Genomic DNA, 17,320 nt, shown 5'->3' with positions numbered 1-17,320 from the left:
AATGCTGAAACAAACAAGAATACTGTGGCATTTTAAAGCTAACCTGAGTTTATTTCAATAGAAGCTTTTGCAGACTAAAGTCCATCTCATCAAACTACTCCGATCCATGAAAGTTCTACTAGAATAATAATGTGTAAGTCTTTAAGGTGCCACATAACTCTTCCTCATTTTTGCAGCAATAGACAAATACAGCTACTCCTCTGGAGCACATAAAAACTCCATGCTTCATGTTCCTTACTCGAGAGTAAGTCCACTGCAACAGCTATACAGCAAGCAGGTTCCAGACTCTTTCAGGATCTCATTTATCACAAATCAACTTGACACAGTCTGGTTCCTTACTTACAATGTATTGCAGTTTAAAGTTTACACTAGAAGAAATCAAGCCTTTTTCGTCCTGCTAGAGAATAAAATATCCAGATCTGCACAAACCCACCTCAATTGTTCCCCACTATTGTTTAAAGCACTTACAAACTAAATTTGTCCATGATAGCTGAACAAATAGTATTCAGCTCACATTACTAATCAAAACCCATGTATCAGCTCATTATATCTTAACAACATTCAGTTCTATGATAGTAACACATTCAGGAAAGGGGAGTCATATTTTTACCTCACTAGCAAAAATGAGCTTGGTACCTTATCCCAACTATTGGTAAAGCTGCAAAAGTGTTCTGCCCTAAAGTAGGCTTACACAGAAGCAAGAGTTACTCATTACAGTATTACTCAAGACCAATGTTATACTAGAATAATTATCAGAAAAAAGAAAATGTCTTTTAGAAAATGGAAGTCCAGTTTGGCTGATGAAGAATATGAGAGGGAACACAAATGGTGGCAAAAGAGAAGCAAGTTAGCTGTAAGGGAGGCAAAAAAGGATTATGAGGAACGCATGGCTATGAACATCAAGACCAGCAACAAACAGTTCTTCAAGTACATCAAAAGCAGGAAGCCAGCAAGGGAAGCGGTAGGCCCGTTAGATGACAAAGGAACAAAGGGTGTGCTAAAAGATGGCAGGAGGATTGCAGAGAAGCTGAATGAATTCTTTGCATCTGTCTTCACCCAAGAGGAGGTGAGGAACATTCCTGCACCTGAACCAAGCTTCTTAGGAGGTGAATCCGAGGAACTAGTGAAGATAGTGGTAGACAAGGAAGAAGTTCTGGCAGCCATTGATAAACTAAATGTTACCAAATCCCCTGGCCCAGATTGCATTCACCCAAGAGTTCTTAAAGAGCTCAAGCATGAAATTGCTGATCTTCTCACTTTAATATGCAACTTATCCCTGAAATCAGGCTCCATCCCTGAAGACTGGAAGATGGCCAATGTCACACCAATCTTTAAGAAAGGATCTAGGGGGGGACCCGGGAAATTACAGGCCAGTCAGTTTGACATCTGTTCCTGGTAAATTAGTAGAATCTATCATTAAAGATAAAATTATAAGACATGTAGAAAAGCAAGACCTGCTGAGAAAGAGTCAGCATGGCTTTTGCAGAGGCAAATCCTGTCTTACAAACTTACTAGAGTTCTTTGAGGGTGTAAACAGGCATGTGGACAGGGGGTGAACCGGTGGACATTGTCTACTTGGATTTCCAAAAGGCTTTTGACAAAGTTCCTCACCAGAGACTGTTGAGAAAACTCAGCAATGAAGGAATAAGAGGGGAAGTCCTCCTATGGATTAAAAACTGGTTGAGAAATAGGAAACAAAGAGTGGGTGTAAATGGGAAGTTCTCACAATGGAGAGATGTCGGGAGTGGTGTCCCCCAAGGATCCGTTTTGGGACCAGTGCTCTTTAACCTATTCATAAATGACCTGGAAGTAGGGGTGGGTAGCGTGGTGGCCAAGTTTGCAGATGATACCAAATTATGTAGGGTGGTGAGAACCACAAAGGATTCCGAAGAGCTCCAAGCGGACCTTGATAAATTAGATGAGTGGGCTCAGAAATGGCAAATGCAGTTCAATGTAGCAAAATGTAAAGTGATGCACATAGGGGCAAAAAATCCAAACTTCACATACACGCTACAGGGGTCAGTGCTATCAGTCACAGACCAGGAAAGGGATTTAGGCGTCTTAGTTGATAGTTCCATGGGAATGTCAACTCAATGCATGGCAGCTGTGAAAAAGGCAAACTCTATGCTGGGGATCATTAGAAAAGGAATTGATAATAAAACTGCAAAGATTGTCATGCCCTTATATAAAGCAGTGGTGCGACCGCACTTGGAGTACTGTGTCCAGTTCTGGTCGCCCCATCTCAAAAAAAGGATATTGAGGAGATAGAAAAAGTGCAGAGAAGGGCAACAAGGATGATTATGTGACTGAAGCACCTTCTTCATGAGGAGGGGCTGCAGCGTTTGGGACTCTTTAGTTTGGAGAGGAGGCGGCTGAGAGGGGATATGATTGAAGTCTACAAAATTATGCATGGGGTAGAAAATGTTGACAGAGAGACATTTTTCTCTCTTTCTCACAATACTAGAACCAGGGGACATTCATTGAAAATGCTGGGGGGAAGAATTAGGACTAATAAAAGGAAACACTTCTTCACGCAACGTGTGATTGGTGTTTGGAATATGCTGCCACAGGAGGTGGTGATGGCCACTAACCTGGATAGCTTTAAAAGGGGCTTGGACAGATTTATGGAGGAGAAGTCGATCTATGGCTACCAATCTTGATCCTCTTTGATCTGAGATTGCAAATGCCTTAACAGACCAGGTGATCGGGAGCAACAGCCGCAGAAGGCCATTGCGTTCACATCCTACATGTGAGCTCCCAAAGGCACCTGGTGGGCCACTGCGAGTAGCAGAGAGCTGGACTAGATGGACTTTGGTCTGATCCAGCTGGCTTGTTCTTATGTTCTTATGTTCTTAATGTTCAGTATCCAGTCTTTTGCCTAAATTCAAACATGTGCATGTTTCGATCCTTGGAGTTTGAATTTATGCTTCAAAAAGTCAAGCCCACGCCTCAACCATTACAGTACAAGAAGATCATTTTTGAAAAAGCATAGATAGATCTTCAGATCACACCCATTTCCTCCCACTATATTTTCTCTCTACAAAGCAAGATTTACATCAATGCAAACAACTTTCCCCCAACAAAAGTGAACCCTCCGGGGTCCCATAAAAGAAGTCCCCAAGTTATGTAACGTCTTTTGTTAGACACATAACAAACTATGCTGACGTGTCTGAAAACTCTGTGGTGCCTGAAGGCTCTCTACCCTCCCTGCTTTCTCAGAATAGTTGTTTCAAGAGAGGCCATGAAACATGTCAATAATGTGAAGTTCTATGTTCTTGCCTATAAAACTGAAAAACAGACAATCATATAAAAAGCCCTGGCAAGATCAGACAAACATCCATCTGATTAGGATTCCAAAAAGAACAGCCTCTTCCAAAGACTCAAAAGTCATAAGCATTTGCTTTCCCCTGGTTTTTTTGCCCTAAGAACTGGTGTTTAGTGGTACACTGCCTCTGAACATGGAGGTTCCATTTGGCAAGTGTGATTGACCATATCCCTAGCATTTCTGTCCTTAATTCATATCTTGCAGTAGGGAACTCCAGAGGTTAGACAGCATACAAAAGAGTGACTTTCTTTTGTTAGCCCCAAACCCACAGCCAACCTATTTACATTTTCCACTCCATTTGGAAACCTAATCAGCCATTTGCTTACGCTGTCGACTGAAACTTCACTACAGCCCTAACTCATTCCCAAAGCTGAAATTATTTCTGACTATTGTTTGTACCCAAAGCAATAATTGCTATCTCACCATTAGCAGAAGTTGGCACTGTCAAATCAAAATAACACCTTTTTTAAAAAGTCTGTTTTCATGGCACAGTAGCTCTCAAACACTTCACTGGGATAAACTGGTGCCAAAGCAGTTTAGGAGTGTCATGGACTTTCTGTCATGGACTTTCTGGCCCATATTCAGGGAGAGGAAATACAGCAGTAGAGACAAAAAGGGTCACTCTGTATCCTACCCTTCATGGATTAGGTGTCAAACTCGCGGCCCTCCAGACGTTATGGACTACAGATCCCATCATCCTCTGCCAGCATCATGCTGGCAGAGGATGATGGGAACTGTAGTCTATAACGTCTGGAGGGCCATGAGTTTGACACCAGTGGATTGGACAAATAAAACAGAACTCCACTCACAAAGCCACTCAATGCCATATTTTTTTGAATCAGTAGCATCAGCATCATTATACTGAAGTTACTAAAGCTTGGAAGCATCTTTGCATCCCAGCCCAAGGAAAAGTACCATTTTAAACTGCAGTCCTAAGTGTTTTGAACTTTTCAGGCCAGAACTAGAGAGCAAGGGCCTCGCCATTTTTTAAGCAGTCATTCAAACTGGGTGACAGAAAAGGAGGCCTTCTTTCCATTTGGGTGAGAGAAGCCAAGCCACTACTGGGCTTCCACCCAAACGCCCTAAAAACCTGGCCTTTCGAGAGAACGATGCCAGGTCAAGCCCCCAGAAGCAGCTGGCTCCGCTTTGCGCGGAGTCGTTGGCTGAGTGTCTCCCGTCCAAAACCCGAGATTTCAATTCTGTGTCATTTATTGGGATTTTAGAAAGAGGGAAAAGGAAAAGGCGCCCTCCCAAGAGAGCCCTAGAGAGGGAGGAGGGGCGCCGGGGAAGCCGGGCGGGCCTCCCTCGCCGCCAACAACCCGCTCTTGAACCCAGGCCTGGCTGCCGGAGAGGGCGAGGCCTGCAGGGCGGGTGGGCCAAGAGGCCGGGCGGTGGGTGGGCGTCGAGCCCGGCTCAGCCCACGAGGCCCCGGCAGCACTTGGCCAACTTTGCGCCCCTCCTCTAGGCCCCGCCGTAGGCCCCAGGCCCGCCGGCCGCCGCTCACCTGATGCACGAAGACGTCCACGGGGGAGTCGAGCGCGATGCCTTCCTTGGTGGTCATGGACAGGAAGCCGAAGCCCATCCGCACGTTGAACCATTTGCAGATGCCGGCGCCGTGCAGCAGCGGCTGGCCGGCCTCGTCCCCCGTGGGCTCTTCCTCGCTCCCTTTGGCGCAGCCCCCTGCAAGCATACACGCCGATCGTCAGCCGCGGCCCGGCCCCGGGGGGTCGTCGTCCTCGCGCGCCACGGGGCCAGCGGCTGGGGGGTCGGGGCGCCCGGCTGGCTACTCCCCAGCAGGGAAACCCCTCGCCATGCCCGCAGCGCCCCAGCGGCAGCCCGGCCTTCCAGCCGCGCCGAGCGCACCGCCGACCCGCACCCACCATCTGGAGCCTCGGCTGGGGGGAAGCCGAAGGGAAGCCCCTGGCCCGATGTGAAGCGCTCCTCCATGGAGCAAAAGGGAACCCCCCCCCTCCATCTTAAGGCCAAAGCAGCGGGGTGGGGGTGGGCATGGATACCGGGTTGCTGTTTCTTAACCGGCCGGCATTGCCTCCCCGCCCCCAACCCAACGAGGAAATGGGGAGCCCTGAAATCCCAAATATCCCGCGGCAGGGTCCTTCCTCGTCCAGCGCGGCGTGTACCGAGGGTAGGAAGTCAGACTGGGCAGGCAAGGAACGAAGAGCCGCTAACCCCATTTAAAACTAGTTTAAAGACTTTTGAGGGAGTGGAAAGTCGATTTATTGGTGTTCCCTCCCACCACAAGAAAATGTTTCAAGCAAACATTCTCAAAAGAAAAGGCATTTGCGGTCGAAGCCATTTGGAAGTATGCAGGCAGCTTCAAAGGTTTTTTTTTAACTCTCTCCAGAATCCCCTAAAAGTTTCTCTAACGCCCTCCCCCCACCCAACTCAAGTACATGTTAAACCACGAAAAGTGTTCCCGCTTGCTCTATCCCCTTAACCCCAAAGGACCGTTTTGCCATTTAAAAGAAGAAGAAAGCGTGTCCCTCCGTAGGGGCAGCAAGAACTCTCCTGACCCTCCATAAAGAAACCATTTTTTAACGAGCCAAAGTTCCCCCTTTAAAGAAAAAAAAACTGTTAAAATGTCCTTAAAAACCCAAATTCGCCCCACGTGCAACTGAATTCCAAGGAAAAAAAATTGGGGAGGGGAAGGCGAAGAAGGGACCTGGGACCCGAAAAGAATTACTGGCGAAGGGAGGGGGGGGGAGAGAAATCACTTAACCTTCGAACTGCTGGTTGGAAACCGAGCCCATCCTGCACCCCTGCTGGAACCGGCGGCCTGCCCTCCTCTCTGCCTGCCAGCCTTGGAAGAGGGTGGCTCGGCAGCACTCGGCCCCCCAAAAAAGAGGGGAGGGGAGAGGGAGGGCTGGAGGAGGAAGCTTCAAAACGAGGAGGGAAGACGAGAGAGAGAGAGAGAGAGGCTGGCTACATCTTCACTTCAACAATAGCAGTGGGAGGGCCCCAGTCTTTCCAAACCTTCCCAAATTTCTAAGAGACAATGGACCTCCTCTCCCCCCACTTGCTGGCCTTCCCCTCCCCCTTTGGCCTTCTCCCCCGCCTCCTTCTCTCTCTCTCTCTCCCCCCCCCCAGCACTCCTCCCTCCCAAGGGACAAAAAATGCAACCTCCTGCCATTCCTGCGAGCAATGGGGTAGACCCTGGTTAGTGTCAGTTCGCACATATACACAGCCGTCCAACTTTCCCTTTCGGACTTTGCCCATCTTGTTGGATGTTCTGTGTTGGGGGGGTGTCATATATTTGCCTAATCTGGAGGGATTTCATCTAAATTCCAGAGGGGCAGCCACAGAATAAGGGGGGGGGCAGTGTCCCCTTTTAGAAAGACCTCATTGATTCCAGAATAAGCTCTTCCAGCTCGGAAAATCTGTTTGCCAATATTCAGTTTCAAGTGGCCCGTTCACACATTCACACCCCTTTCTCAAGTGATACTCAATTACTGGGGGGGGGGGGTGAGGGATGGCCCATAATGATACAGTCCAATTCATGGGGAGGTGAGAAGCTGGCTTATAAATGTACACCATTGGAGTCAGGAGGGAAGGGGGAATTACCTGTCCAAAAAAAAAAAAAAAGATCTCTCCCACCCCTTCCCGGCCACTATTAGTTTCCACCAGCCCCCCTGCAAAGAATTTGCCTAGGACGCAACCAGCTTGACTCTGAGTGACCTGTTTAAAGGGAGAACTCCCCTCTCCCTTCCCCCTTCATTCCATTTTGGCATGCTAAGCCTCTTTCCTAAACTATCCCTCCACCCCCCCTCCCTCCCTCCCTCCCTCCCTGCCTGCCATTGGGACGAGGGAAAGATCTCCACTGGCTGGCTTTGAGAACACAAGGAGGGAGGCTGGGTGGGTTGATTCCCTTCCCTTGTCAGTAACTGCCCCTTAAAAAGAAAGAAAATCTGAACGGTCCAGAGTTTCTTTCCTGCCCCTCATGCATGAGCCTTAGATGGTTACAAATTCATCCCGGTTGCTTCTAAGTCTGGAAAACTCAGGGGGAGGGGCGATCTGCTTTGGATACAAATAAGTTTTTAGCAACTTTTTCTTTCTTTTTTAAGTAGTTCGACATGTTTTTTGGAGCGGTGAATTGAAGCCCAGCGTTAGACAGATGGGGTGTTTTTATTGGATGGCTTTTTAAAAATATGCGATGTTTGGGAATAGTGACGTGCTTCGAGGTATCAACACGGGGTGGAGAAAATGCTGTCGCTGAAACGGTGAACTTTCTCCTCCTGGATGAAATATTTCTTTTTAAAAAAAAATCCTCAACGAGTTGTAAATATTGAAAGAATCGTTGCAGGGGAGTTTTAGTTGCAATAGAGCCATTTACAAGCGAAAACTCCATAGTCCATTATTTAAAGGAATCCTGGGTGGGGCAAATCTGTCGATTTTTTTCCCCTGACAACCCCTTATGGATAAGCATATTATTATTAGTAGTAGAAGTAGTAGTAGTAGTAGTAGTAGTACTACCTTTCCCCAAATTCTTGAAAATTGAGTGGGGATGTCCTGATATTTACGAAGCGGAACAATCCTTTCTGAGTTCATTATAGCAGCGCAGCCTATGTATGTTTACTCAGAGGTAAACAAGCAATATATTCATTGGGACCACTCCTTTAAGGCTGCAGATCTACGCTTCCTTCCTTTGAGCATGCAGGAGATGACAGCTTTTGTAGCTAATTTTCTTCTAATGTTCTTGCTTATATCCTGTATGTCCATATTCCCTCCAGCTATCCCTTTAAATGAAGCCACTGTTTTGTTTTGCCTTAATGCAGACAGGGGAGAAGTCTATATCCTCGCTATTATTCATCCGAACACTTCCCCCACCCCTGAAAAACAAACTATGCCTTCGAGAAAAAGGAAGTGTTGGTACAAGTAGTTGAATTCCAGTTTCTCGAACGAAGGATCTGAACTCTGCAAACGATTCTAAAACGATTCCCATTCCAGAGGCGGGAGGAGCATCCCTAGATATTGGGCCCATAATACCGAAGCACCTCCATAGCGGTGGTATGATGTCTATATTACACCCCACGGCAACACGAAGTGGCTGATTGACTGGAAGGAGGCGGAGCCTGGCTGCTGTTTAAAAGGCAATCAGATCACATGAGAGCCGATCAATGCCCCCCAGGTGCTCATGGGGGGGGGGGGTGAGCAAAGTGGGGCCTAGTGGCCAGGAGCTTGAGAGAAAGAGCCCCTCAGTACCGGGGAGGGAGGGGATTGTTCCCCTTGTCTTTTATCCGAAATGGTTCCGCTTCTTTTCCTACCCACCTCCGATTGAGGCAGGGGGCTCTGTCTCTTTCGCCCGCGATTCTCAGATTTGTCATTACTTATCTGGAGCGGAAATGACCCATTTAAGTGCCCTGGCTAGAATTGTGCGGGTGGGGGGTGGGGCTCACTGGGTCATTCTTCCCATTTGGAAATTAGGCCGGTGGGAGATCGGGAAGAGGGGGGAGTTCACGCCTTATTCTGGGGACCTGGGAGAGGATCCTCTTGGATCAAAAAGGCGCGAGTTCAGTTCCCTCTCCTCTTTCCTCCCCTCTCCTCTCCCCCTAGCTTTCGGGGGTGGGGGGAGATTTCACGGCTGGCCGAGGACAATGGCCGAGTGACCAGTGCGAGCCCGCGAGGCAGATAGCCCCTCCATTTCCGGTGCTCGGTTCAAACTGGACAATGCCAGCCAGCTATTCCCCTGGAGCAAAACAGAGCTGTTTAAAGGGACAGCGCTGCATATTCGGCACCCGCTCCCACCTCTTCCCTGGACCGCTGTCCGTCGTGTGGCCTCCCACCTCTCCCCTCGCAACAACTTTTCCTCGAAATGGACTCCTCCGATCCCGACTGAAACCCGAAAACGAGCAGATCACCTCTGCCAGGAAAGCGAAACCTCTCCCAGTGTCATCCCTTCCGGTTGTAAGAGATTTCCACGTGGGCGTGCCGCACTGTAAAGGCACCTGAGCGGACACGGGTCCCCCGCAGGGCTTCTCCCGGGGGAAGCCAGGGTTGGCTGCGACACCCCGTTGAACGCCCACTTGGAGTGATAGGGAAATCGCCCCCAGCGATGGAGACACGTGTTGGCCCGTGAAGACGGGCGGGATCCTTCAAGGACTGGTCGACGGAGCTAAATGTCGTTTTCATGGGGATCGGCCACCAGCCATGCAGCCCAGCCCCACATCTACGCAATACAAATTCAGCCAAAGGACTTTCCTGTCGTTATAAGCCCTCTTTATTCCAAGAAAGCCCCTGAAAAATAAAGAACGGAGCATAGTATACGCGTAACATCTAACTTTAACACATGAACAGAAAATCTAGTACAATTTAATGCCGTGTAACAATCGCCACGGTACTTAAAGGCCATCGTGCTTGGGGTCGGATCCTGCTGTTTGGGGTCGAACCTGCAAATAAAACGGGAGGGGGCTCTCAGAGTCTTTTGGGTCTTCCCTTGGGGGTTTAGAAATCGTTAAAAAAAATAAAAAGCACGTTTGCCATCTCATTTTCTTCTCGGTTCTTTTGAAGGTCCCCCTGTCCCCAGTGTGCATTATATTTTTAATAGGTCCGTGCTGGGTCCAGCACCAAATCGGATTGTTTATTATTGTCGCGGCTGATGTGGAGGGGATGAGGAAACTTTTTAAAAAACCTCCTGATGAGGGAACTTTAAAAAAAACTGATATTCAGTTGAAAAAAAAAGGGATATTCAGTTGGAAAAAAAACTGATATTCAGTTGAGACAGTTGCAAGATGCAGGGTGAGAGAGACGGAGTCCTTTTAAGGGACGGATCGCTTATCCACAGAGGAGGGAGACGGGGGTCGACACAAGAAAAGCCAAGCCACCCCCGTTGATTGTCCGTTAAATCCCTATGGGGGTGGTGAGCTTCCGGGTCCCATCACGACCCCCTGGACTAGTAGTGGGCAGATTGATGCAAGGAGAGCCCCTCCTCTTGGTCAGCTCCCGACCACAAAAGGACAGACCCGAAACTAAGACAAGGAAATCTCTCCGGTCCTGTTGGAAAAGCGGAAAACTCGTAGTCAGTCGATCTAAAAGATGACAGGAGGGCAGACCAAAAACACCAACCTTGCCTCAAAAAACCCCCACAGTCGTTTGCAAAGGGGGTGGGTGGGGGAATACCCTTTTCTGCCAGAGAAGTAAAAACCACTGAACCGTCCAAAGGATGGCTCCACACGGCTAAAAAGAATGCATCCGTTTTCTCTTAAGTTTGTTAATTTATCGCTTTCTGAGACTCTGGGCTGGGGTCGACTTGGTCCCACCTTTTCCCGCAGACTTTTGTGAAGCCAGGGCCGTACTTCCTCTGTGGTCAGACTATAAGGGGACTTAGTTCCTCTGTGGTCAGACTATAGTTAGGGGACTGGCAACTCATCGAGGACAGTTTATTTTAAATGGCATTCATGCCCGACATCTCCAGCCTGCGCGTTAAGTACATTTCACTATTTTCCGTAGCTCTGTTCGGCTGGTAAAGGAGAGGCGAGTGTGTGAGGAGGAAACAACGTTTCTTTAATTCCCCCTTAATATTACTCAAAAGGCAAGACAATGAAAAGCCTTACCGCACGTTAAACTGACACATTTATTATATTACGGCATAAACTGTCTGATCCAGATTCCCATTTCTTCAAGTATATGAAGTATAATCCCAAGTTGACAGAAATATATTTAGGCACAGACAGAAAGCGTTGTTCTAAAATAATGCGAGAAAGTCAAACAAGCCAAGAGAAAGGTGTGTGATGGAAAGCACTTACGGAAATAATATTCAGCCCAGAAAAGTAAACGATCCAGTGAAAGAGGGAATGGATCACTTCCAGGCGTGGAAAGAGGATTCTAGAACAGCAATGCGCTCTGTCCAAGGTGCTGAAAAAAGGAGTCCGCCAGAGTTCTGTCTCTCTCCAGGGTCCTGAAAGACTCACTGTGCAGGATTCTGAACAAAACATTTCAGTCCAGAAATCAGCAATCAAACCATTGCTAAACATTGCATTATTATACTTTATATGTAATAATACAAAATAAAATATAATCACATTTGACAGGACCCTTAAGGTCAGGAAGGAGTTTGTTTCATTCTTTAACTGAACTGGTTTCAGAACGACCCATTGACACAAACAAATATGTTTAATAGTCTCATAAGAGTATACCTAATTCCTGGAATACTTGCCAATCTTCCCAGCAATGAGATAAGTGTATCAGGCATGCAGTGATGCAATCAAATTCCAATACAAAAATCTTAAAGTCTCTGATTTACAAACTACTGGGGTGTGTGTGTGTGTAATTTCGTGGATTCTCATAGCATTGAAGGTTGGGTTTGATGATCTCCAAGGAAGGTCCCCCCTCCTCACCTCTTCGGGGAGCCCTTTTCACAGAGCTGGAGCCACAATGGAAAAGGCCCAGACTCTGGACAACCACAGACAGGCCACCTTAAGCAGTAGGATAGCCAACAGATGTCTGCACAATGACCATAATTGGCACACAGGGACATATGGAAGGAGACGGTCCTTTAAATAAGTGGATCCCAGGTTGTGAAGGGCTTTAAAACCAGCACCTGGAACTGAACTTGAAAACAGACTGGCAGGCAATGTAGCTGTTTTAAATGGGCAACATATGTTTCCAGCAGTTAATTCTGGACAATAATCAGGCTGCTACATTCTGGACCAATAATAGTTTCCAGTTTTTCTTCAAGGGCAGCCCCATGTAGAGCACACCGCAGCAATCAATCCATGAAATTGTAGAAGCATCGATCAGTGTGGCCAGATCAAGTAAGTCTAGTAATGAGACAGTTGGCAAATCAGATGCAGCTGATCAGAGGCACTCCTGGCCGCCATGCAAACCAGTTTTCAAACAGCAAGGTTGGGTCCATGAACACCCACAAGCTCTTAACGTGCTCTGAAAAAGTCACCGTCACCCCATCTAGAACAAGGGGATTCAGTCCCTCTAGAATATCAGTCTCATCAACCAGAACTACCTCAGTCTTGTCTGGATTCAGCTTCAGCTTGTTCAGCCTTAGCCACCTGACCACTGCCTCAAAGCCCCAATTCAGAATTGAGATGGCTGCAACTGGAGGCTTAGATAATGAAGTATAGAGCTGGTTACCATCTACATATTGATGACACCTGACCTCAAAACTCTGGACTATCTAATTCAGTAGTCTCTGATACATATTAAATAGTTTGGATAAGAGACTAGAACCCTATGCCACCCCACAAGATAAATCTACCTCATTAAAGTTACAGTATTGTTTACCTTTGTGCTATGAAAAACTTCATCAGCTCATTTGCACACAAAAAAGGCTCTTTTAAAGTGGAAAGACATTTTTTCATGAATGGTATAATAATAAGACTGTTGGCAACCCTAGCCAAGATGGCAACCCTGAAATCCAGATCTCAGCAGTGACTACAGATTGCTAGCCTGTAGTTGGTTGCTGGGAGACTCACATATCTCATTAGCATCTTCAAGTACCTAAATTTGTTTGTTGCACAGAGGCAGGACCCACCATGTTTTTTCCTACATTTGAAAAACTACTATGAGTATAGTGAGAGGTAACATTGCAAGAACCCTGTCGCTCCTCCAGCCAAGACCCCATAAAAAAGAAGTTCTCCCCCTTTCCCTTTGTATTTTAATTATTTTGATAGGCATCCCTTTTTAGAGCCTCATTGCTAAGGGATTAAAAACCTGGTGTGTGTCTCAGAGAGGTACTGGGTTCAGCCCCACCCACCTCACAGGGTGTTTGTTGTGACGGGGGAAGGGCAAGGAGATTGTAAGCCCCTTTGAGTCTCCTACAGGAGAGAAAGGGGGGATATAAATCCAAACTCTTCTTCTTCATGAAATTGGAGAGTCCCAGGGATGAGTTAGGGTGTTGCTGAAATTAATACAGATTAAGTGCAATTTCTCCTAACTCCGTGGCATAACAAAAGACTTTTCAAGGTGAGGACATCACCCCATAACTTCACAGTCCCAGAGGTGTCTACCCAGGAAGATACTTCTTAAGACATTCTCTTGTCCCCAGCCTTAATCTCAGGAGTTATTTTTGCCCATCTAAGGTCTTGGTGCCCATGAAGATCTGGCTCACAATAGCCTAATCAAAATAATGTTCCCACTTTTCTCTGCTGAAGTTTGGCAGCCATTAACTTTAAATCTGCCAGAAGGGTTCAAACTTCTTATCTTAAGCCAATCCAAAATCAGGACAGTCAACCCCCCCTCCCCCCAGAACTTTTGTCCATGAAAGAATAACCCCAAGCCCCAGCAAACTGTTCCTTGGATCTCTGTTTGTGAACTCTGTTGGTCAGAACTCTGATTTCCCTCTGGGAACCCCTGCTGCCTTCTGCAGGCATTTTTCCTTGCTTTACCGGTTCCTTGCTTTTCTCCTCAGACCTCCACTGCGTTGACCACTAGACCTTTTCACACCTCAAGCCCTCTGATTTGAGATAGCATGTCCCTCCTAAAAACTTCCTAATTTCTTCCCTTTCCCCCCCACCCCCCAATAAGGTACAATCTCTCCCTGGCATCTGTGTGTGAGTGAACGAGTGTTTACTGTACATTCTTCATATTATTTAATTTATATGCAATAAGGTTGTGTATGTGTGAAGAAGAAAAAGAAGAGGAGGAGGAGGAGGAGGAGGAGTTTGGATTTATATCCCCCCTTGCTCTCCTATAGGAGACTCAATTACTCAATTACAATTACTTTCTCTTTCCTCATATTATTCTGGGGTATCATTACTGAGATCAACCCTGGTATACACAGACTACAAGATCTTGTGTAATGTTTCTGCAATTCCTTTTTAATTCCCCTCCTCAGAGACCAATTTGGTGAGTGAGACAAGACCCAAACAATCGGGGAGTGCACAAAATGCATGCATGGCTAAACTGATATTGTACATGCTCACCCAATCCTAATATTATCCAACATCATATCAAATATAGTATATTTCAAAGGGAGTCAGTTCGTAGTGTGATTCATCAATGGCATATCTGCATGAGTTAAACAACTCCTTTCTGGGGCTGAAATGCACTCGGAGCATCATGTTCCCTCTGTCTTTCTGTAGTTTAAATCTGTTGCTGTAAGTTTGATCCTCAGCAGATATTATAGCATTGTTAGCTCCCTTTTGTTTCGAAGAAGAAGAAGAAGAAGGAGGAGGAGGAGGAGGAGGAGGAGGAGGAGGAGGAGGAAGAGTGGATTTATATCCCCCCTTTCTCTCCTGCAGGAGACTCAAAGGGGCTTACAATCTCCTTGCCCTTCCCCCCTCACAGCAAACACCCTGTGAGGTAGGTGGGGCTGAGAGAGTTCTGAGAAGCTGTGACTAGCCCAAGGTCACCCAGCTGGCATGTGTGGGAGTGTACAGGCTAATCTGAATTCCCCAGATAAGCCTCCACAGCTCAGGCGGCAGAGCTGGGAATCAAACCCGGTTCCTCCAGATTAGATACACGAGCTCTTAACCTCCTTCACCACTGCTGCTCTTACTGGTCCTCTTTACTCCAACCAAAAAATACCCTGGGGAAATGGTGGGTTTTAAAATTGAATTAAATGTATTTATTCATTTGTATTGTCGAAGGCTTTCACAGCCAGATTCAACTGGTTGTGGTGGGTTTTCTGGGCTGTGTGGCCGTGGTCTGGTAGATCTTGTTCCTAACTTTTCACCTGCATCTGTGGCTGGCATCTTCAGAGGTGTATCACAGAGGGAAGTCTGTTTCACACTGTGTCTAGTGAGAAGGGAAAGTTTAGTGGGGTATATTGTCCATGTCCCAGGGTGGGGACCCAAGTTTAGCGGGGTATTTTGTCCATGTCCCAGGGTGGGAAACCTGCAATACAATACTATCAATCACATCTTTGCATAGCAAATTCCACCCAAACACTTATTGATTGCTGATTGTGGTGGGTTTTCCGGGCTGTGTGTTTGTGGTCTGGTAGATCTTGTTCCTAATGTTTCGCCTGCATCTGTGGCTGGCATCTTCAGAGGTGTATCACAGAGAAAAGTCTGTTTTACCCTGTGTCTAGTGAGAAGGGAAAGTTTAGTGGAGTATATTGTCCATGTCCCAAGGTGGGGAACCAATCAGTAAGTGTTTGGGTGGAACTTGCTGTGCAAAGGTGTGGTTGAGTGCATTGTATTGTGGGTGAGGTTATCAGTCCATTTTGTTTGCCAAGCTTTGCTAATTTTCAGAGTCTCTTCTTTGTTGTTGAAGTTGTCCTGGTGTTTATGTTACCCGCAATAAAATAAAAGAAGCGCACATTTTATTTCATTTCTATTTTTCTGTTCATTTAGCCATATTTGCTTAGGTAGTTTGTCTAGTTAGGTTTTTATTTCCTAAGGTCTCCATCATGTATGTGACTGCTGGGGGCATCCAGACTTGACTCACAAAGCTACATCCTCCATTTTAATCTTCCTGCAATTGAAACATAAAGGACTCATGTACCATCACAAAAGGGTGCAGAAAGTGTGACTGTCTTTACCACCTGCACCCAGGAAGAACACCTTTAGCCATGGCTGCCACCTTTTGTCTCCTGAAGGGATTAAGTCGATAAGGTTCAAGGCAGGAGCCTTGGGCCACTGATGAGATCACCCACAGCAGGGAAGACTCCTGCTCCACCTCTGGATTTGCCTTCAATCAATAAGAAAACAGGACCTTTTGTTTCTTGCCTTCCTCCTATGTGTTTGAATTTTCCCCCTATAAATTGTGTTGCATGTACCCTGTTGAGGGGCCTTTTGCCAGGCTTGGCATTGCGCCCTGCCTGGTGCTGCTGCTGAATTCACTCTCTACCAAATGAAACTCTGTTCAACAGTAAAGATTATTTACTACAGAAAGAATCTCGCCTCCATGTCTGTTCTTTTGCTACCAATGCTGAAATCACTAAAATCACTATAAAAGTTACCCCTGGCAGTGGGTAACATCGATGAATTTCAGTGACCTCCCTGTGCAGTCTGACATAGTAACCTTCCAAATTGTCCAGAATGTCAGTGCTCTCAAATAAAATGTTATGTCCAGTTTTGTTTAACACATGTTCTGCAAGTGCAGATTTTTCAGGATGGTTAAGCTGACAGTGTCTTTTAATGCGAGTCTGAATGCTGCATTTTGTGGTTCCTATGTAGACCTTTCCACAGCTGCAGGGTATGCGATAGACTCCTGCAGAAGTGAGGGGGTCTCTCTTGTCCTTTGCTGAGCGTAGCATCTGCTGTATTTTCCTGGTAGGTTTGAAGATGGTTTGTAGGTTGTGCTTTTCATCAGTTTCCCTATTTGATATGTGATTCCCTTGATGTATGGTAGAAATATTTTTCCTGTGGTGGGCTGTTTCTCCTCAGTTCTCTGAGTTTCTCTTGGTCTTAAAGCTCTTCTGATTTCTGTTGTGGAGTAGCCATTAGCCTGCAGATCCTAGTCTACATGATTGATTTCATCAGGGAGGAGGTGAAGTTCACACATTCTTTTTGTATGATCTGCCACAGTTTTGACTATGCCCCTTTTCTGTTGTGGATAGTGGTTGGAATTTTTATGTAGATACCAATCTGTGTGTGTCAGTTTTCTGTATACTATGTGGCCCAATTGGTTGTTGGGTCTGCGAGAGACCAAGACATCTAAAAAGGCAGTTTTCCTTCTTTTTCAGTTTCCATAGTAAATTGGATGTTTGGGTGGATGCTGTTAAGGTGGTCCAGAAAATTCAGCAGTTCCTCCTCACCATGGCTCCAGACTGTAAAAGTATCATCCACAAATCAGAACCAAGTTACGGGTTTCCTGGGTGCTGTTTGAGGGCTTGTTTCTCAAAATGTTCCATGTAAAAATTGGCTATCACTAGGCTAAGGGGGCTTTCCATGGCTACCCCTTCTGTCTGCTCATAGTAATCATTGTCCCATTGGAAATAGCTGGTTGTTAAGCAGTGTTGAAATAAAGCTGTGATGTCATCTTATCGGCCAGATTTTTTCCAGAGTCCTGGAAATCTGCTGGGTTAGTTATACCTCCCTCTTCTGGTCACAAAGAGAAATGTCAGCGATCTCTTGGACATTT

General features: G+C 46.4%; 1 protein-coding gene across 1 annotated transcript in view; it reads right to left on the bottom strand.

The window, feature by feature from the left end:
• Positions 1-6,271, bottom strand: part of LIN28A (lin-28 homolog A) — a 59,454-nt gene extending 53,183 nt beyond the window's left edge. Inside the window, exons 1-2 of the mRNA XM_048502247.1 lie at positions 6,063-6,271; positions 4,830-5,005 (exon numbers count right to left, since the gene is read on the bottom strand). Coding sequence (XP_048358204.1) covers positions 4,830-5,005; positions 6,063-6,093 — 207 coding nt within the window. The 5' untranslated portion in view covers positions 6,094-6,271. The remainder of the gene's footprint in view (positions 1-4,829; positions 5,006-6,062) is intronic.
• Positions 6,272-17,320: the final 11,049 nt, after the last annotated feature.

Source organism: Sphaerodactylus townsendi, linkage group LG06 (assembly GCF_021028975.2).
Source record: "Sphaerodactylus townsendi isolate TG3544 linkage group LG06, MPM_Stown_v2.3, whole genome shotgun sequence".
Taxonomy (NCBI): Eukaryota; Metazoa; Chordata; class Lepidosauria; order Squamata; family Sphaerodactylidae; genus Sphaerodactylus; species Sphaerodactylus townsendi.
Note: the sequence above shows the minus strand (reverse complement) of the source record. Positions and strands in the feature narration are given on the sequence as shown.